Source organism: Lytechinus pictus, chromosome 10 (genome assembly GCF_037042905.1).
Source record: "Lytechinus pictus isolate F3 Inbred chromosome 10, Lp3.0, whole genome shotgun sequence".
Classification (NCBI taxonomy): Eukaryota; Metazoa; Echinodermata; class Echinoidea; order Temnopleuroida; family Toxopneustidae; genus Lytechinus; species Lytechinus pictus.
This window is the reverse complement of record NC_087254.1, coordinates 28850158-28872354: the sequence shown is the minus strand read 5'-3', so window position 1 is coordinate 28872354 and position 22197 is coordinate 28850158. Positions and strand designations below refer to the sequence as shown.

The 22197-nt window shown below is 36.4% G+C and overlaps 1 protein-coding gene across 1 annotated transcript in view; it reads left to right on the top strand.

The window, feature by feature from the left end:
- The window catches only part of LOC129269423 (serine/threonine-protein kinase SMG1-like), a 64377-nt gene that overhangs the window by 4290 nt on the left and 37890 nt on the right, over positions 1-22197 (top strand). Inside the window, exons 6-27 of the mRNA XM_064105743.1 lie at positions 103-204; positions 740-816; positions 4729-4933; positions 6528-6658; positions 7169-7294; positions 8051-8166; positions 8611-8704; positions 9237-9338; positions 10255-10458; positions 11140-11236; positions 12345-12465; positions 13642-13713; positions 14308-14435; positions 15761-15925; positions 16418-16572; positions 17125-17368; positions 17805-17941; positions 18177-18431; positions 19054-19210; positions 19700-19835; positions 20195-20340; positions 21060-21540. Of these exons, the coding sequence (XP_063961813.1) occupies positions 103-204; positions 740-816; positions 4729-4933; positions 6528-6658; positions 7169-7294; positions 8051-8166; positions 8611-8704; positions 9237-9338; positions 10255-10458; positions 11140-11236; positions 12345-12465; positions 13642-13713; positions 14308-14435; positions 15761-15925; positions 16418-16572; positions 17125-17368; positions 17805-17941; positions 18177-18431; positions 19054-19210; positions 19700-19835; positions 20195-20340; positions 21060-21540 (3451 nt within the window). The remainder of the gene's footprint in view (positions 1-102; positions 205-739; positions 817-4728; positions 4934-6527; positions 6659-7168; positions 7295-8050; positions 8167-8610; positions 8705-9236; positions 9339-10254; positions 10459-11139; positions 11237-12344; positions 12466-13641; positions 13714-14307; positions 14436-15760; positions 15926-16417; positions 16573-17124; positions 17369-17804; positions 17942-18176; positions 18432-19053; positions 19211-19699; positions 19836-20194; positions 20341-21059; positions 21541-22197) is intronic.

Sequence of the window (22197 nt, the reverse complement as noted above, 5' to 3'; positions counted from 1 at the left end):
TATAGTTTTATATTTTAGTGTTGACTTATGTACAGTATGATATTTTACATATTAAAGTGCATATTGTAAATTCAAACCAGTGTTTTTGTTTGTATTTTTTAGGTCATCAGATGTAGTAGAGAGTTGGTACCTGCTGAAATCATCCAGAGACTCCTAGAACCAGTGTCCAAGATTGCTTCTCTCAAATACCATACAAATCCAAAGGTATAAAACATCTATCTCATCTTAGTTTAATGATAAACTAAGTAATGTTCCCAAAATTTGGCCACCAATCATATTACCAGAGGCCTGCACATTAAAGTTCCATCACCATAAGACACACCAGTCTTACTATTACACAAAGTCATGACAGTTCCCCACTGAAAATACAACTAAATTGACATTGTGCAGTCAAAAGTTTTAAATCCCTCGTAATGACTATACATGTATCCTGTTATCTCGGGAAATAACAAGATTTTTGGAAAAAGGTAAAATAAAAAAGTGCACTCATTCCCCTTTTCAGAAGGTTATCATCTGAGAAAAATGAAAAAAAAAAAATGTTTAAAGCTTGTCCAATTGCTTGAAATTATATCATGTGTTAAATTTTAGTTGTTTAGCTCATCCAGCTGCTTCTTTTGTATTGCTGGTTTGAACAAAAAATAAATAGCTTTGGTCCTTAGGAGGTTTACTATTGAATGCTTAAAATAAAAGTCTGTTGCTCTCTGTATTATCTTGGTTTTGATTGTTTTTCATTTATTAGGTGGTTAGCTGTCTGATGAAAACTGTTCAGAGTCTACTGAGTGTGAAAGATGTCCCTACCCTAGAAATCACCTATGGGTAAGCAGTGATGTTAATATTATTTATTCAGAAAATGAAGATAATACATACATAATAATTCAGAAAATGAAGATAATAATAATAAAATAATAATGAAGAAAATACAAAGAATACATAATAATTTGAAGAGCAAAAAATCAAAGATATATTATAGAGATTAAAGACAGAAATCCAGAGGCAGAAATAGTTGTCTTCTTATGATAAGATAATAAGCCTTTTGTCCCACTTCCAGTGGTTATAAAAATGAAAAGATATACATCATACTTATTTAAAGTGGTTTTTTTTAAATCTATATAAAGGATTGATATGTCTCTACTTAATTATCTAATAACATGTATTACATCACTTACAGAATGGTATCTGAAGCAATTTAATTCAATTTTTTTAACTACTATTACGATTAATGTTGATAATGATAATTGATGGTGATGATGATTATGATTATGATGATGAGAACAAGAGCAGTCAGTGTGAGTAATAGATTTTGAATGTCTTGTGTAGATCAAATGATAAAGAGTTCCCAAAACATGACATACCATCTTCACTCCAAACAAAAGGCCATCACATTAATTGTAATCAGGTTCGAATTTGATTTAGCCCATACCTCCAATACAATGTTGTAAGTGAATTAACAGGTTGAATTTCTTACATCATTGGGCAGTTGGTTCCACAGACATGCCCGGTGCCGATGGTGAGAGAAAGCTTTCTTACCGGCTTGGCTATGTGCCTGTGGAACAAAAATACCATAATTGGATGCATTTCTTGTGTTCTGAGAGTGTACATAATTTGATCTAGACAACATGCCTGAGATATAGATTGGTGCTTCACCATGCTAGGGGTTAAACTTAATCCTGTAAGTTTGGAAATGCAACTCCTCTTCTGTTTGCATCCACTGAAATTCTCAAAGCACTTTGACAGTGGGCACATTGAGGTCAACTTCCAGTACCAAACAAACAGCTTTTTTGTGCTATTTTATCAGAACATCCTAAAGGTTTTGTGAGCAATTTGTCCAAGCAATACTAATTCAAATTCACATCTCTAAAAAACAAACAAAATACACCACAATAAGATCAAATCAATCAAATAATTCCATAATAAAATAAGACGACAATGACAATTGTGTTTTTTTTTTAATTAATGGAATATTTGAAAAGGTAGCAAAAGTATTTACATAATCATCATTACATGACATTGAATCTAAGTCCATTAAATCAACATTAAAATCACCCATGATGATACATTGTTTTTTCTCATTTGAGACTTTACTTAAAGGTATCTGAACAGTTTCTATAAAATCTTTTACTGACTGGCGAGGAGGTCTGTAAAGCTATGAAACATTGATTTTACGTGAACTTCAATGAATGCACTCTCAATACAATTTTAGAATATATCTAAATCAGGTCTCCTTTTAATAGTCCAGGCAAGGAATGAATTGGCCAGTAATTTTGAGCCAGGATCTGTAATGTAATTTAGTGTTGACGTGGATGAGATCTTTTTACTTGTTTCCTCAACCCGTTTATGCCAAGTTAGATTTACTTCTCACCACACACTTAAAGAATACAAGGATTTATTTGTCATTAAAAGACTGCATCATTTATTGAGCTCATTTCGAAAATAAGAGGCCTTCAATCAGCATGGTAGTTAAGTATGTTTGAAGTTTGGATCTTCCTTGAGCTGAAGCTTTTCCTTTTCTAGTTCCAATTGCTGCTCCTCTGGGAATCTTTTCCCTTTCTCCTCGGCGAGCCTTTCCTTTTCAATCTGGAGAAAGACATACTTAAGTAGAGAACATGAAATGATAGTTATATATATCAGATGCATGGAAAATGAATCATATTGATTTGTATGTCTCCCATGATTAAACGACAGTGGATTATTTATTTCATTATTTATAAATAAGGTTGCAGAACAAGGCAAGTGGGTTCACTCTCTTTTATTGTCAAGCTTTTATCCATTATATCGTCTTCTAGAGGGCTTTTGATACACAAAGATAAGATAATAATATAAAAAAAACATAAACAAGAAACCGATTGCAAGCATGCAACAACTCATAAACAAAAGAACACATAATGTTAAGATAAATACAAATGCAAATAATAGAAAACGGTCGTTTGAGCTAAAAAAGAAAATGGAAATCATAATATTTGCAAGTTACCTTGATTGTGTCAGGAGGGGAAAGATATGGATGTGTTGGTGTGGTTGTGTCCATAGTAATAGTGAATGAATACAGTGAGGGTTAGGTTTTGAAGGAGGTGGCAATGAACTCTATCATGCCTATTGGTGGGCAGTGGGTGTGGAGGTGCTTGTGAGTCCCAAACTTGAGCCCTTAAGGAAGAGAAGGGGTTGAATTTGTTAGATATTGGAAAGAATATTTCTCAACATTTAAGATCATTGGTCTATCATATGTGAAGATAGATTAGCATACATACATATTCATTCACATGTTTAACATGCAATTAATGCACATACAGACAATTAATCCTATTTATGCACATTGATAAAGATATAAGTATCACTCAGCCTACCTCAAGCTGTTGTCGGACAGCATTCTTTTTAAAACTTGTAGGTCGTTCTGTTCCAACGAAAGTAATTTTTCGGAAAATGTTGCCTTTCGAACTTGTCCCTTAGAGGGATGTACATATTGTGGTACATGTATTTCCTTGAGATTAAGGTTGATATGCCGTTGTGATAGATGATTCGTTCATTGAATATCCAGTTGCTGTCACCACAGGCATGACATGTGGTGGTGGGAGATGGGGATCTTGTGGTTGATGTGGAAGGTCTGCTGGCCGTTGAAGTTGACGCAACATTGGTAATTTGCGCTGGCTCCGAGGTGGGAAGAGCACGTACACTATTTAAGCTCTGAGGTGCATCTAGTGTATTAAACTCCCTCCACCTGTTTTGTTTACGCTTCTTTCTAAGGAGGCTTTTGATTTCACTTCTGACTGGTATCTAGACCGTTTTCCAGGTCGCTTCCCCAGTCCTGCCTGTGCCGCCCTTGATGTTAGGTTTTTCAGCAATATCGGCCCACTTCGCTTTTTTGGCCTGAACAGAATAACATTCTTTAAAACTTGTAAATAGTACATATTTGCTGCTTTCAACTTCGTTTACTAAAACATGTAGCTCTTGTGAGCTGAAGTTTGGTCTTTTTTTCTGCTTGAAGTTGCTCCTGCCATATCTTCAGATCAGGTGTTTCTTTCTGAAACCTGTTTATATATTGGCTCTTTTTTAAGAAAATGTGTTTCACATGTATTTCCTGATGTCCCTTTGATATACATCCTACATTTCATATCACATTTCATCTTCAATAAAAGATAAAAAAACTTCAGAGGGATCTCGAAACCAAGTTTGTCACTTACAGGAGGTATGTAGAGTAAAGGTCTACCGTCTACTGCATCTTTTCTTAAAGCTTCCGGATGTGGTTGAATTCCCACCTGGCAGCCTGTCACATAGTTCACTTAGACCATTTTAAGTATTTTGTTGATAAATGCCATTTGTTATGTCTGTTACATGATATGCACATTTCTATTAAAATTATGCAAATAATATGTGAATATGCACCAGTGATTTTAGTCATTGGACTGGTACAATTGCGATCTTGATATCAAAGTTCAAAGTTTATTTCCAAGTTTCTATGGAAAAAAAAACACACAATAACAATTTACAGCATAAGCATATCAATTCAGAACAAACGAATATATATATATATATATACAAAAGATAAATTAAGGTAAAAAAAAATGACATGGTAGACAAATGTTCTACGAAAACAGAGGATACAAAATACATTCTGAAAATGTGGCGAGATCAGAAGAAGTTAATTGGAAGCTTAAAAGATTGACCCCATTCTTGGCATATTAAGGGAGAAACATTTGATATGTTCTTTTTTTTTTAATGCTAAACAACAAACTACAGGTTCTTGCTGCTTGACCTTCAGTCGTCGTACAATCGACTTCTCTCCTACTTGAACAGTGAGGTCAAATGTCAGTTGACCTCTGAGGGATGTAATGGCATCAAGGACACATCAGTCTTAGATAGTATCCAAGGAGCAGAGTTGACCGTCACCTTCACCTTAGCTGCCCTTTCAGATATCAGTTCAGCAAAGAGCTCCATCATGGGGGTAAGCTTACTACCAGGGAAAAAATTACTTTTGGGATTCGGGCAATTTCTCCCCTTACGTGCTCGAAAGAACCCGGAAGCTCAAAAAGGAGCCTTGGAAAATCCCCATTGATTGCAATGCTAAAGCTTATCCAATGTTGCAGATTTAGGCAGTAAGTTGTTGAAAGTAGCCTTTAAAACAATGAATGGAAATGTAATATGGGCCCTTCTCTGGTAAAAATATTTTATCTTTCTACAGGTAATTGATGTGGATATCAGATTCTAGATGTGACAAAAAAATTTAAATGATCCAATTTTTTTCCCTAGCTTCAAGTTATTGCAAAATTTTTGTGCAAGGACATATCCATTTTGAAAGCAAAAGCACTTCTCTTGTAATAATCTGTCCTTTGTGTGAGTATTGACTTTGCATCAACTGCAATATGTGTCAAGAGTGCAGTCAGAAGCATTTTATTTTGTTATCATGCCTCTCAAAAAGGACTATAGACCCATGGTTGCTTAATAACAAATCCTCCGGGGGGGGGGGGGGGGGTGTTTCACTAAGAGTTAAGTGTGACATAGAGTCATTCTTAAAGGTAAAAGTAGTTGCAGCAAACAATTATTTCATGAGAAAGTCTTTTATATCAAGGTTGATGGTCACAATATCATCATTGATCTAGATGTGGTACATTGAAATAAACTTATCTTTGTGAGATCATGAAATTTTAGCTGAAAAGCGATAATTCTAATGATCACTAACACAGGAAAGCATATGTGGGACATTGTGCTAATATTGCTCGGAAAAATACCTGACATCTGATGGAATTCCGTGCTTATTTTGCTTATTTCTCAGCAATTACGCATTTTCTTCCAGAGCCACTTGGCACATATTTTTTATCCATACATACAAACACTTGGTGGTAATTTTATTGGGTTCTGTTCGAACTCATTTTGAGATCGTTACCAAAACTGGTGTTAATCTTTAACTGCCGCCTCACACATGGTATGCAGTACTTCACGCATGTCCTCTTGGGAAGGTTTGATCAATGCGATGAAGCAATTGATACCGCATGCAACTGGGAATTTTAAGTTCAACTCTAAGTCACACTTAACCCTTTGTGAAAACACCCCCTTGCTTTCATGCAGTTGAGTAAAATAACCACCACCAACACATTGTTGACCTGTACTTGGTTTTGAAGTCATTTGTCTCCATTCAAAATTTTACCCAGTCCATATAATAATGATAATATGGAGCTTTTATATAGCGCTTACACTGTAATACAATACAGTTTCTAATCGCTTTACAACTTAAATTGAAGGTAAAACAAACAAGTAAAACGTAGTAATAGTAATTATAAGTGGACAGCAATGAGCGATAATTAAATATAAATCATATAAGATATCAATATAACATAACATATCAATAAATGAAATGGCAAGATAATAAAAGATAACTGGTCATTTCAGCACTAAATAGAGGAGGTTGGACATAAATGTTTTATGATATTGTTTAAATACTTCTGGGTAAAAAGAAATTTAGCGAAGCCAAAACGACACATTAATCCAGCCACATTAGTACTCATATTATTCATTGTTTTCTCTTCCATGCCCTCTCCTAGATGTGGGTGTTTTCCCCAAGCATCTTTGACCTGTTGACCCTTCACCTTTCTCCAACCCACTGGGATATAGCTCTAGGCTTTCCTTCCACCTACTACACCATACTGCACATGCTTTATACACATTGCAAGAGGTAAGAAATGAAACAGGATAGGGTAGGAAGAGATGTTTGTCACATACAGTGTGTTCAGATAATGGCAGATACATTTCTTTAGGGAACTATAGGTCCCAGTATATTCTGTTATATATTTCATGCTATCCACATGATTTTATTTTAACTCTTATTTAAAATCCGAATTCTCCCTCATCTTACTTTACCGATTTTAAAATTTCTTCCAAGACATTTTTTTTTTTCCAAAGAGAATTCTGAAATTTGCTAGCAATTAACCTATTATGATGTTTATGTGAAAATCTGAATACTTGTTCGTTGTTTCTTTTCTTGCTCCCCTTCTCTGTGTATTTTGTTAATGTATTGTTAATTTCTTATTTATTGTAATGATTACGAATTGATATCGGCAATATCAAATTTACATAAATGAATACATATATCTTGTTTAGTATATAAAGTGCTGAGAGAATTTGTACATGTACCTTACAGATGTGGTGAAACAGTGTATATTCTTATTATTATCCCTTCTTGCAGTAATGGTCACTTCATATCAAGTAGCTTTGGTCTGACAGCTGCATCTAAGACAAGGATGAATTTCTCAAGGACTCTTGCACTCCTTCCTGAGGTCTTGACCAACCCAGCAGTATCGGATGAAAGCAGGTGAATAAGAGAGAGAGGGGGTCCAGTAGAATTGGTCTGTCTCATTGTATCTGACCATCAAGGAGAGAACCCATGGCTTCATGTTATCTATGACCAGTATTCTGATCTCATAAGTTGTGGTTCAACTATGTATAGACAATTATGACACAAATCTTTGACAGGGAAGATTTAGTTTATCAGCTCATTTGACTCTTCAAATCATTCATTCATAAATGTCTGGGAGTAATAAATAAAATAGTTTTTTTTTTTCCACCACTGAAGCTTGAGGAAAGAGCACAAGAAACTTAAAAAACATGCAAAGTGATTTCAAAATTTTGTCACTTATGGCTTCCCATAAATTTTACTCACAGTAAATCATGTTCGAAGTTGAACTTGAGTTCAGAATACAGGCAAGTGATGTGCCTCATTCTCTACCACCAGTATCCTATCCCATTAAGATCAAAGTTAATGTAATGTATCAAATATCTAATACAAAAACCACACATCTTTTACTTTTTACAGAAACTGATGACGATTGATTTAGTAGTTATCACTGAATTAAGATGTCTGTGATTTACATGATAGTCAGAATAGTAGATGAGTTGTCAGAAATATGAAGGTTTCAAAATATGTTTGAATTAATTTTTTTTTACAAGATTATCAGTATTATATGTATAGGATGATCTGAAATGGTGTGTTCTGAATATTCACTGAGTTTTAGCTGTAGGTAATCAAGGAATCTTCTCTTATCCCAACCATTTAATTTCTTGTTTTTAGGAGTCTTGCTCTTTGTTGGATGTTGAGTATCTTACAATATATTCAGCAGAGCAGTTACTCAGCAGTCTATCTTACATCAGCATTCACACAAGCAGTATCAGCCTTAGTACATGTTGGTGAGTATAATAACACTTCTTCGACCTTAATATTTCATGCATGATTATTTAATCATTGAATACAGGAAGAACTTCTTTTTTTTCAGATGGTTTCATGACATTTGCTCAGCAACAATTGCTCTGCTATAAATTCTATACACTAAACAAATGACGGACTTCAACCCTGGTTTTAACACTATACTATACCCTGCCCTACCTTAAACCTAACCGTAACCCTAACATGGAACTCTATTGCAACTCTAAGCGTAACCCTACATCTTGGACAGAACAAAGCCAGGAGAAATTGTCGCAGGAGCAAATATCGTGTCACCATTCAGATAGGTCATTATCTGAATTTTCATTTTCGATACCAAAATAACAAGTTTGACTTGTTGCCTAGTCTTTTTGACACAGTGATCTGTGTGCCAATATGATACTATTTTTCTTATTTTATGATTAATTCAGCCCTCCATGAAGATCCGTCTGTGACCCTACAAGCAGCTCAATGCATGGGACTGGTCATCAAGAATGCTAGACCTCAAAAAGAATTTCTTGTCAGGTAAGCAATTATGGGTTGTTTTTTATTTTAATTGGGGTTTTGGGGTTAGGAAGGGTAGTGGAATGGGGATTAAACAGGAAAGTATTTCTTTAACATTTTTCATCTGAATATGTTCCTTGACTTTAATTGGCTGAAAAACAGGCTTCTAACTGTTTCTGTAGTAACTCTGTGATAGAATAGACTGTCTGATAAAGCGTTCTACAAGTCCTTTTAATAATACAATCCTGGATGTCTAATGAGAGAGATAAAATTTGTTGAAGAAACTTATGTACTGTGGCATTATGTAGGTTTACATAATTTGAATGTCTCATGCCCATTGATTTTCAAGTTCTTTCCCATTCTTGGTAGAAAAAAATTTATTCCTTTTCATTAGGTCCAAGGCTCATTCTTTTTGTTTATTTCCTATTTTCCTAGTCTTTGATTTAACCAAAGTAAGAATAATCAAATTTCCATACTCCTAACTTCATTTAGACAGGTTGTGTTCCTTTCTCATGAATCTAAAAAAAAAATCTATTCCTATGTTGTTTCATAGCTGCTTGGAAGTGTGTCATACCAGACTAGTTAGCTGTGATGATGATGTCAAACGTGCATTTACCGACCTCATGCTAACCCTTCCTTGTGACATCTTATACAGGTAAGAATCAATTTGTTATCAACTGACTATTTAATTAAATGACTCATAGATTTTGCACAGGGAACATTTGGTAACAGGTGCAAAGGGCTGAGAAAAAAGGTATTACTATTCAAATTTCATTGTAAATTCCTTGGCCCAAATTCACAAAGGTGGTTTTGAAAACCCACGGTTGAGTCCATGGTTTATGCAGATTTCCTGTATAAATTACGCTTAATTTGGCGCGTATCGGGTGCATGTATAAGAAATGTCCAATGCTGATGCGCGCTTTTGTCACAGTGCGCCAAATTGACGCCTGTTACCACGTTTAGATACGCTATTTTATTCATGAGTCCACTGTTTGAAGAGTGGACTCATGAATAAAATAGCGTGGATAACCACTTCAACAGGCGTCAATTTGGCGCACTGTGACAAAAGCGCGCATCAGCATTGGACATTTTTTATACATGCGCCCGATACGCGCTAAATTTAGCGTAATACAGGAAATCTGCATAAACCATGGACTCAACCGTGGGTTTACCACCTTTGTGAATTCGGGCCCTTGGGTTTAGAATAAAATTATTTGGCATAAATCAGGTTAAAGGTACAGTTAATCTTATGATTGATATAAAGTGTTTCTGTGTGGGGAACCATGTACTAAAAAGTCACAATTTGAAATTGAGTGAATGTCTACATTTTTTTTAGAGCAGTTATGATCTTGTTTTTGCTTTACCCTCTGGTGCAAATACTGTAACAGTACATATGCATAAATTTCTTATACAAAGAGATCAGGAAAAGAGTTTATGTAGCTGCATAAGACTATTGAAAAGGTTATTATAATCAAACAACTTTCATGTCCCAGTGCACTATTTACAACTATGAACTGAAATCACGATCTGAATACCTACATTTCAAATTGTATCTAACCTCCTACCCACAGCTCGGACATTGCTCCTGTAAGCCCATCTCAGCACTCTGACGAGAAGCGCGATGGACGGGAGAACAGTGGTGATGATATCATCCAGAACCTTCACGTCATGCAGAGAGCCAGACAGAAACACATGGGAAGCATACCAAATACCACATTCAACTCTCACAACTACAGGACAGTCATGGCTTATATCCTCATGGGTGAAGCACCCAAGTGAGTCAGGAATTCTTCTTTCTGTCCCCCAGGCTCCTTCACTCTCATATTACTCTCTCCCTTTTTCTCCCTCTCACTCTCTCTTTCTATCTTGCTCCCTCTCTCTTTCTCTGTCTCTTTCTGCCTCTGTCTCCCTCCTTTTGTTTCTGTTATACAGGTTTGCCTCTCTGTATCCATTTCTATATCTTTCTCCCTCCCTTTCTTTGAGCATCAATGAGAAATGCTAGGATCAGGGTATGTGGCACTCTTCTCGTGTTGCAGACTTTGAGCTGTTTATCTTGTGCGTTTGTATATTGTCCCAGTTTCAAATATATTATTTCTGATTTCTGCATGTTTTTTCGTTGGCTGTTTATTTGTGATTCTGATACAAATTTTGTTATTCTTGTATAAAGATTGTAAAATCCCAGCATGAATTTCCAAATATTGAAGGAAATAATTATAGCTTTATTTGACAAATGTAATTTTTCTCAAGTTCAAGTAACAAACAAACCAATGTGAATTAACTACATCTGTACAGCTAGCTAGATTAATGAATGATCTAACATCTGAGTTAACATCAGTCATATCTATGAATGTGATAATTATCTTGGAATGAGATTTGAAGTCTGATTGAGTCGATTACATCAATTCAGAAGAAATAGGGATAAAACTGTTTTTTTTTTAACACTTTTTTCCATCCAGAAATCCTAGGTGGCTTGAAAGGCTTTTCCACAGCTGTCAGAGGCCACACAACAGTGTACACAAGTACGAAAAGGGCAGCATCACCCTGCCAGCTTTTGTAAGCACATTTAATTACTACTACCATAAGATTTTTTTGAATGATTAAATGGATCCTAATCTAAATGGCAGCTTTAGATTTAAGACTTACTTCTGTGACAAAGTAATTTGGCAAAAATGTTATACAACAGCTACTCTTTGTCTTGTGCATGATAACAATACATACTGTCAGGGGCGTAGACAACGGGGGGGATGAGGGGGATGCATCCCCCCCACCTCACAAGGTGGGGGGGATGGCATGTACAATCATCCCCCCCAGGTTTTGGGGAATGATATTTGGTTACTTAATAAGTCATAATGATGATAATAATAGTAATAATAATAATGATAACAATTATAATATTAATAATAATAATAATTATGATGATGATAATAATAATCCTCATCATTATTGTAATTGTGTTTATTGTTATTAGCCGCATTCACACGGTGAAAGCCAATTCAGACGGTAAAAAAAAGAAAATCTTACAAGTATTTTGTGGTTATCTTGTGGTTTGGAAACCACAAGATAACCACAAGATTAATCGCGCATATTTTGCAGTGCGCGCAATCTCGTGGTGTGGAAACCAAAAGATAACCACGAGTTATTACTCCATGGATCATAGTGATACTGTTTATGTTTTTTGTATGTTAATGAGCCGCTAGCCAATATCCATCTATGGATACTATGCCTGTTTATTTGAGGTAAAAAAAAAGCATAGTATGTACGTATTCATTATGCTTTATAATGAACAGACATATTGTTATTTGTTTGTTGTTTATGTGTTCTATTCACAAATGGCCACAGAGGCTGTTTCATTAAGTATGCATCAGATTGCACGATTTCAAGTTCAAAATTGCAAAAGCTCCCTACCGTGGGAGGGGGGAAACCCCCCTCCCACACCCTCCCCCCCGCTCGGTCGCTTCGCTCCCTCGCTCGGGCGCTTCGCGCCCTCACTACCGTTGGCAGCCCAGTCATCCCCCCCAGGTGTACGAACCTGTCTACGCCACTGCATACTGTACATCTAGTGTTGAATTGATAATACTTGTTGAGTGTCTATTGAGCTTGATAATGACATTTCAAACAGGATATGATTTTGTAAGAAATGTTGATGCTTCCCTCTGTGTAGATAAACGACAATGAGGCTGTGCAGTGGTTTTGGGCTACCTGGGAAGCAGCAAACTTCTGTGTCCTGTCAAAGTTGCGTACTCCACTCGGGAAGCCTCAGGAGACCTTCACTGCAATACGATGTAAGATATTACTATTATACTTACTATATATATATTGACTACTTTTAGCAGAAGCGTGAAAAAATTATCGCACAGATGTCGCTGTCTTGGTTTGTCAAAGTTTGGCAGTATGAGTTTATTGTGTGAATATAGGGACAACTATGACCTACTTTACATGGAGATGAAATATTAATTGGTAAACAAGTAGGAATTCAACACCTGTTTGTGTACATTTCAGATCCTGTCTGAAATGTACATTGACAATTAATGAATGGATTAGAATGTTTGGCAGCTGGCCAGGGTTACATTGCAGTGCTTGTACATTGTAATGCTTTGAATACCTTGTGTGTACATTCTGAAATCTACTTCATAGATAACAGGTGATCTGAATTTATTTATTTTTTACAGGTCAGGGCAATGAAAGGACATGAACTCTTTGGCCCTCTTTCAAAATCTGTTAAAACGAGCATATGGACTTTAAATGAAGAGTGATTTTACTATTAGAAAATATCTACAGAGGAGTCCAAAAGAGACATTGAAATTAGATTTATAAGTCATGGATTTATTAGTCATAGATGCGCTATAATTTAAAAAAAGAAAAAAAGAGAGCAACAGAGCTACTAAGTTCAAAGACCAGCTGTGCGTGAATTTTTTGTGACTCGGCATTAGATGGCAGGCAATGTGTGTAATGTAAATTATATTGGGTTATGCTGTGATAAAGGCATGAGAAGGAGATTGGAGGGATGAGCAGGGCCCCATCTTACAAAGAGTTACGATTGATCCAATCAAACGTAACTCTATGGAAATCCATCAGTGTCAATTTTTTCTACACGAAATTTGCAAAATGTCGTTTGTAAACAAAGTGGAACACACCAAATTGTCAAGAAATCAATGAATTTATAGATATACATTCATATGTAGAGGATTTTTTTAGCAAACATGCATTTCATATGTTTACTTTGCTGGCTTTCCATAGTTGCGATTGATCGGATCAATCACAACTCTTTGTAAGACGGGCCCCAGGAGTCCTAAAGGCAGGAGTGTCATGTCGGAGACTTGTGTCTGGAACCAAGTTTGTGCAGACTCATTTATAAACAGACCCTAATGTTTAAGAACTGAAAGAAGTACTAAAACTAGGTTATTGTCTTCATTACTTGTGTATTAACTCATTTCTTGACATATCAATCTTTATTTTAGCTGCTCTGAGTGAGTTTATCACTGATATGAAAGTGGAAAATTCCGGCACCTCAGGCAATGACAAGATAACTGGTAATAACCTACTTCATCTATACAATGTGTGCATCAAATTCTTTAACTGCCAAGAAAAAGGTTTAATGTGTGCTCGTGGGTGGATTTTTAATTAGTAATGATAATTAACAATATTTGTACGGCCCAGCACTTATCACAAAAGAAGTCTCTGAACATTTAATTAATTGGTCATAATTTTACTGCATTTATGAATGATTTAGTAATTTTGGGAGCACATATATTTGGGCTTCAAACTGATAATCATGTTGCATACTGTCATATTCCTATTATTGTTCATACCATATTATATAGTATTGATATATGTTGAGCATCAGCAGTGTCACCTGACATACATTCAGGGATAGCATTATATAGTCAGTTTGTCTATGATTTTTGGTTTTATCCCTTTTCCCCTGTGAAAATGGCCCTTATGTATTCTATATTGTCTAATGTAAGGAGAAAACTGTAGGAATTAAATATTTCAGGTGATCAAGTGTAATGAATGGAAAAGTGAAAGACACATTCAAACAAGCACATGATTCTAGAAATGTTAATGGAACAACATCATGCATGTGGTTGTTATTATCGTTTTTTTTTTTGTATGTCTGTATACAGCATTCAGTGAAGAATACAAGAGTGCTCAGCTAAGACCCATCCTACTTCTACAGTATCTTGAGCATTTAGAGAAGCTCATGTACAATGCTTATGAGGGATCGGCTGTGGCCCTACCTTCAATGCCAAAGGTATGCTAGTTAGGCTTATATCTTTTATGATGGTTCGTTAGTGACAATTTAGTTTGGTTTGGACCTAATATATAAACTAATCATTATAATTATAATAGTTACGTTTGTATAGCGGTTAATACTTAATGTTTCTAAGCGCTTTTGCATTGTTATTATTACCCCTGTCATCTGATCCTGGCATGCCCGCACACAATATATGTGACCAGCCACCACAAAAAACAACAATAAATTGCCTGGGAAGGTTCTCTGTAAATAGCAATACTGTTGCTTTGGTCTTCAAAAAGCAAAAAATTAAAGTTAGCTTATATGAAAGAATAACAACTCTTCTTCTTCATACTGTCAAAATTTCAAGTTGTATAGATAGCAAAATGCAAGAGTTTCTTTGACACAAGTTTTTGAAGACTGCTTGGAAGTTACATTGCATTTGCACAGGGTGCACTCTCATGCTTGAGGGATCCCAAACTTCAAACATTGTTTTCCTCTTGTTTCTATGAAGCTGTCGCTTAGTTTCTTCTACATTCAATCAAGTAATTTTGCAGGTTATCATTGATCAATTTTGACAAGATATATATCATTTTAAAGCTTAGGATGTATCTTCAAACTCAATAAAAATTCATTTTGGGCGACTTATTGTTGGTTTTCGGTTGACTGGATACATATGCACTTTCTTCACTCCCTGGGGAGCATTCCAACAAGAGTTCCAAGACTCAATTGCAAGGCATACTAAATATGCTTTCACCTACTACTGGGTACACATTTAAGACCTAAGTGGAGAGTGGCAAAGTGTGGATTGATGCCTTCCCTAAGGTTGCTATATCCACTTCTCATTGTTTACCATTGCTGCACATGAAAACAACGCTAGGGTCCTGTAACACAAGAATGTGTGATTGATTACAACTTTGCATGACAATGCTGATTGGTCCGTAGGCAATATTTCAAACAAAATAAATATGCTATAATAATGAGGTGACAGTTTCATAAAGCTTTATGTAAGTTAAAAATGACTTTAACGCATGACTGGTGACCCTTTGTTATGATACATGATAATCCATTTGTAGTTGACTTAGCACTTAAGAACGTGTTTCAGTTGTGCATAAGAGTCATGCACAACTTTTATGAACATCTTTATGAAACACCACCTTGGAGTGGTAACTGCCGCTTTGCAATCATTGCAAAGCAATTGTATCATACATGTGAAAACTTCGTTAGTAATTTTGTAAATTCTCTTCAAATTATATGAATGTCATCACACCTTTATCTAAGAACTCTTTGATCTCCACCTAGAATGAAATATTCAATGGATTTAAAAAATTCTTTCTATCCAGCCTGTGAAAGCATTCTTTCGGACAAACCGTGTGACATGCCATGAAGGTTTTGCTTTAGTACGTCCCCTGGCTTATAACTTGGCCATGCACTGCAGTCAGTATGCCAGTGCCTTGCACCATGCTATCACCATGATACAAGACCTTGTAGCCAAGAACAAAACAACGGTAAGTAGCATCTCTCATCAGACCTTCATGTAATGTATATTTTTCTAACCTTATTTGCTCTGAAGTGCCTTAAGTATCTTATACAGATGGAAAATGTGTTATATAAATCCTGTAGAAGTAGTAGTTGTAGTAGTAGTGGTACTTGCAGTCGTATCATTATTATACACTTCGGTAATACACTTGGGCAATTCCTTGATATGATCAACGTTGATGCCTTTATAACTTGAGAGCATTACAGTATTTCACATGAACCAGAAACAAAGAAGTAATTTCAGGAGGGCTTTACATTTTGGGGGTTTGAGGTGCATACATGTATTTTAGGAAACTGTCCGGATTATATGTTATAGTTCATAGTGCAATTTATCACCTTCAACTTTCACCTTGCTATGACAATGTTATTTGTATTTGTACATGTATGTGGAATATAATGTGCAATGGTTATATAGTTTATCATGTTGATGTGTAATTCACTTGTGATATCTCTTTAAATAGGGCCATGCATTTGAAGATTGCTTGCAGCGTGTAATAGCACCCTTAGTGAAGCTGCAGTGTCCTCAGTCCATCCAGGGCTTGCAGTCTTGGTGTGAGAAGGTTGTTGGAAGGTCATTCAGTTGGCCGGAACCAATGGTACTCAAGGCAGATAAAAGGTAAAGTTCTAAGCATCTTAAGTAAATGACGCTACCAATTATAAGCCAGTTAAGTGCATATTTCAATTTTAAAGAATTTCTGCGGGAGATTTAAAGAATAAGGAGAAAACAGAATTAATATTTGAGGTTCGCCTAAGCATGCAATACTCACATCTCAGAATCATCTATAAACACTCAACACTCCTATAAAAATGGTCTTAAATAAACTTTTGCCTCTCGTGTTTAGTTGGATTGTAACACTTGGAAGGAAGAGTCATTCTTTCAGATGAGCAGATTTTTTGTTATTTTGACGTTTGAAGCCCAAAGTACTATTACTGCTTAAACCTAGTCCAGATTTGGTGTTGATGGATGGAAGTTCATTGATGAGAAGGGGAGATGAGAGGGTCGGCACTGGGTTAGGGATTGGGAGTCAGGCCCTCTATGTTAGCTTTGGGGAAATTGAGCTTCCATACATCAGCCTCCAATCTGGACTAGCTCGAATCTTGCGTAGTGACTTAGTTTTTAAAATTTTTAGTTAGGTTAGTTACATACTATCACTATTTCTGATTGTAGGTTTGAGTCGTGTGTGACGGACACCCTCTTGACCATCAAGGATTACCTGAATCTAGATGAGATCCCAAACCATGCTGATCTTATTAAGGCTACCAGACACACCAAAGGACCTGCACGGGCCACCTCACCACCTGATAGCCCCCCTGGAGGAAGGGATGGTATGAATCCCAAGCTACTCACCAGGGGTATGGAACCACCGCCTCCCTCACAAAGTGGTGTAGTGGTTGAGTACCTCCTGCATGAGGTAGGTGAATCCTTGAAGGTATTGTCTGGATAATATGTAATGTATAGAGGCCATTCCTCATTGGGTTATTGCTGCCGTGGTTTTATTCTTCCTTAAAAATTGAAAAACATGATTTCATGGTATAGATGAATCAGACTTGAGATCACTGCAACCTATGGCAGCAATAAGTGTGGGGGGGGGGGCTTTCAAAGAAGAATAAAAGCACTCTTAATGGGTTATGCAATGAGCCAGGTGCGTTGCTATGGCAATGCATACATTATCTTTTGTTAGGTATACTTGAAGCCCCCCAGTTAGAAATTACCGTAGAAAACAGCAATCAAGCCAAATTGGTCTATAGATTTGATGCTTTTACACAACCTTATTTAAAGCAAGAATTTATGAAAATTCTTACAGAAAATATTTGATGATCTGGTGCTAATTCTTGTTTGTGTTTTAGGTGATGGATTGCTATGAGCGATTGACGGACTATAGTAGCGCCCTCAAGTGGCAGGAGTCTGTAAAGTTGTTGCGAGGGAAGGTTCACTCAGCTCTGCAGGGTAATGTCAAGCTTTCAACTGATACCAACACTCTCCAGTAAGTTTCATATTTTATTTATTGCTCATTTTTAAAGATAATCTTGCATGTTATTATCATTAAGATATGGCTGAAATGTACAGAACTATTTGAATTAAGAGCTTTAATAATCTTTGTTTTGTTATGAATCTGATTATTTAAAAATTGTATGTATATCTGCTTTAGTAGACAAATGTAGACAAATAACATTGAGTTTGGTACATAATCATCAGTGAATTTTTTAATTTACTTCCAGGGCATTACGTCACTTTAACGAGAGGGACTTCCCCTCTGTGTCTGACCAGCTAGCCTTGATTCCAGGCATGTCATTGGATGATCTGAACCCAAAGGACCCTACAGTAGGAATCGCAACCGTCCACTCACCAACACTCCTCTTGAGGGCAGGTCAGCTGGAGCAGGCTAGGGCTCTCACCCACTATCACCTGTCTGGGTGTGCTGGTAGCTTCCCAACCACCAGTAACAGGGGTGTTGTTTGTACCCATCCACAGCTGTGAGTATAGTTTAAACATATTATTTCAGCTGTGTTAATGAATCTTGAAGTGAGTTCAAACATAATCCAATAAAATCAACATCCAAGTGCTTGTATATATAAATGTAAAGTGTGTGCCAAATGATTCTGATAGAAAATGTGGAATTGCTGAGAAATAAGAAAAATAAGCATGGTATTTAGCTAGATCAAGATCTGTGAAATCATTGTTTGTTGCAACTACATTATGAGGTCTTGCAAAAGAATTTCCAGTAATTGCAAGTATAAAAATAAATGTGAACCTGAAATGCAAGATATATAAGTACATTGAGTAGACACTTGTAGAGAAAGTATGTATTTCTTTTTAAAATAGATTTGGAACTCATGAAGTGTTATTGTCTTTTTAGATGAATTTCATCTTGTGATTGATCTCAAGTTAGCTCAGGTTAAATCATTTAAAATTCAATTTTGAGTTCAGTTCAGTGAAATTGATGTATCTTAATTCCAATTTTATGTAAATTCAGTTCACTTCAACTCATTTCAATTCAGTACAATGAATGAAAGTTTGACTCGGTTTATTTGATAACACTTTATTTCATTTAATTTCATTTCAAACTGTATTGTTCATATTAACATGTTACTCCAGGTCCCTTGTTGTAGAGGTACTACATACAGTGAGTAAGCTGGCAGAAAGCAGTCTTCAGATGATGTGGATGGATTGGCCTGTTGTTCCTACTCCTAGTCATACCATGCTTCTACAGACAACAGACATCATCAAGAAAACCATTCAGGATCCATCACAGGTATATATACTTAGATTCATATTTCTTTTATTTTGATTCTGGCTGTAATTGGAGTGATCATTGGCCTTCACAAACACCCAAAGATCCCAAATCAAACTTTAAAAGACAAAATCAATTTATATGGTATTTGCGCTGCCCAGTAAGTAATACATTGATACATGTACCTCAATATTTGGTGATGTCAGTCCCTGTTCGAGCATTTTTTCAATTTGGGTGCTGTGTCTGATGTAAAAATCAGTTCAACACAAACACCAGCTATCAACATCAGCACCAATTATCAACACTGAACTTGATTTCATCCATTGTATTTCTATTCTGTTGTACTTTCCAACTATACACGAGCTATCAACACTGAACTTGATATCATCCATTGTATTTCTATTCTGTTGTATTGTCCAGCTGTAAAACAGCTATCAACACTAGCACCAATTATCAACACTGAACTTGATATCAACTTAATATGTATTTCTATTCTGTTGTATTATCCAGCTGTACCTGTTGCCTCAGAGTAACGATCTTCAACTGAACCCATCCCAACATGATCTGACCATGATGACTGAAGCTACAAGAGTCACCTCTTACCAACTACATCTACACTCTCGGGTTAATTCAGACAACAACATGGGTATGTATCAGTAAGACATAGACCCCCAAGTGCGGTATGATTGTCTATGCATATGTGTATCTATGACAGGGAGGGAAAGGAGAGAGGAAAGGATAGGGGAAGGGGAGAGGAGAGGAGGGGAGGTATGGGACAAGACAGAACAGGACAGAATGGGATGGAGGGGGAGAAGGAGAAAGAGGGAAGGAAGAGGTGGAGGAGAAAATAATGAGAGGGCACTCTATTCTCTGTACTCTTTGATTGCTCTTTTCCCATATTTCTGTTACTGATATCACTTGAAAAATCATGAGTGGGAGGTATTGTTGCCCTTATCTTGCCGAACCTTGGTAATGAGGATATACTGATTGTTGTTGATTTGTTAGGTACTATCACTGAGCTTACATGTCACCTATCCAAGCTGCGACTAGCTACATCTCGTCTTGCTAGGAAACAAACCAACTTCTTGGCTGCTCAACAGATACTCCTAGAACAGCTGGACTTCATAGCACCACACACAGATAATTCTCAGGTCAGTTCATTTCATTAACAATTTGCGATGATAACTTTGCCATTGTAATAATCATAACAATCAGTCTTTGTATATCACTTTATGCATTTCAGTGATGTATCAAAGCGCTACGCAGATATACCCTGGTCATCAGATTAAGGAGCAGAGCTCATTAGACAATCAAAATTAGTGATGATATCAATAACGTCACAATTGTATTTTATCTGGTGGGGGCCGGGGGCATTTCAGCATTCTTGGTAAGGCGTGCTAAAACTGTCCATTGCCCAAATTTGTTGCAGATTTTTTTTTTTTAGAATTCTGTTTTCCTAGGTGACCAAAAATTCATTTCTATTTGGATAATGCCAAAACTGTGTTTAATAGAAAAATCTGTTTAAGGCAATATGAATTAGGCACTGCATTGGCATACATATTGGGACTAAACTCACATCACAAACACCGCAAACAGGTTTGATATAGACATTTTGCAGATGCACAGTTTTATTTTATTTGTTTTCCCCAGAAAATCATGTTACAGTGTGATATCTGTGTTTTTCCTAACTTTCATGAAACTTGTATCTTTTCTGTGTTGTTAAAAACTGGGGACTTTTTATGTGTACATGTATATTATTGATATTGACCAACTTATCAAAGACAATTTGTTTAAATAAGAGAATCCTTCTAATTAAGGTTCATTGTTATTCATGTATCTATCATTATTTTAAATTTGATGGTTTTTTCAGAGTTTGGACAAGAAGTTGATGAACCTTGAGATCCATGCGAAGAAGCCTGCCCAGCCTCTCCTGACAGCACTCTCCACGCTAGACCCACAGACCTTCACATCCTTGGATGTCCTACGCACAGAGCGAGAATGCTCCAAGCTCCTCCACTCTATGGGCAACCAGATAGAGTCCTGGGCACAGCTCTCCAAGACAGTTGTCCACTATGCCACCCTTGCGGCCAACTCGACCTACGTTCTCCTCCCTTCCGATGCGGCGGACATGACGGACCTCTGCGCCAGGTCGCTGCTGAGCATGGTCAAGTGGATGACTGCTGACTACAGGACTGCCCTGCCGTACCTGAAGCAGTGCCATCGGCTTGACTTGGGTGATGCCCCTGAACTGAGCTGTAGCCTAGGTATACTCCTAGAGATGGAGAAACATGGAGCCTTGCAAGGGTTTGGAATGGCTGCGTATGGTTCCAGAGAAGCAGATGTGACAAACTGTGAGCTTTGTTTACTGATTGAATGTTGATGAGTTTTAATGGTCAATATTTAAACCGTTAAATTTGTGACTAATATTTCGGTCATCATCCTTCCCTGGAGATAATAGAAATTGATTGATAGTGTCTTATCCTCTCTTGATGAAACTGCAGTTCACATGATAAACAAACGTTACCCATTATGAGTTTAATTGAAAAATGCATAACAAATAGAACATTTCAAGTGAATCAATTTCCTACAATAAACACATAAAACGAAAATTTGGATCCAATTATTGCTTTTGTTACATACATAACAGGGATGGTTCAGTTGGGACATTATTTCTGGTACCTTATCAAGTTCGGGCTAAGCCTTTCAGTAAAATTGCTTTGGTGAAGTAACTGACAGTGCAGCATATTGCTGTGATAGCCAGCCTTATGAATTAAATTATATCCAAATTATATATATTTGTTTTATTGATATCCATATTATTTATAAATCTAAGGGCCTCCAGAAAGTAAATATAATAAGCGAGAGTTGACAAATCATTTTGAAAAAATAATGCATTTTGAAGGTTATAAGACACTCAAAAGGCAATTTGTACGAGAGACTTATCTGGTATTTCCTATCAAGAGGCAGTTTGATATTAAAGATAAGGGGAAGTTGGCATACATGTGTGC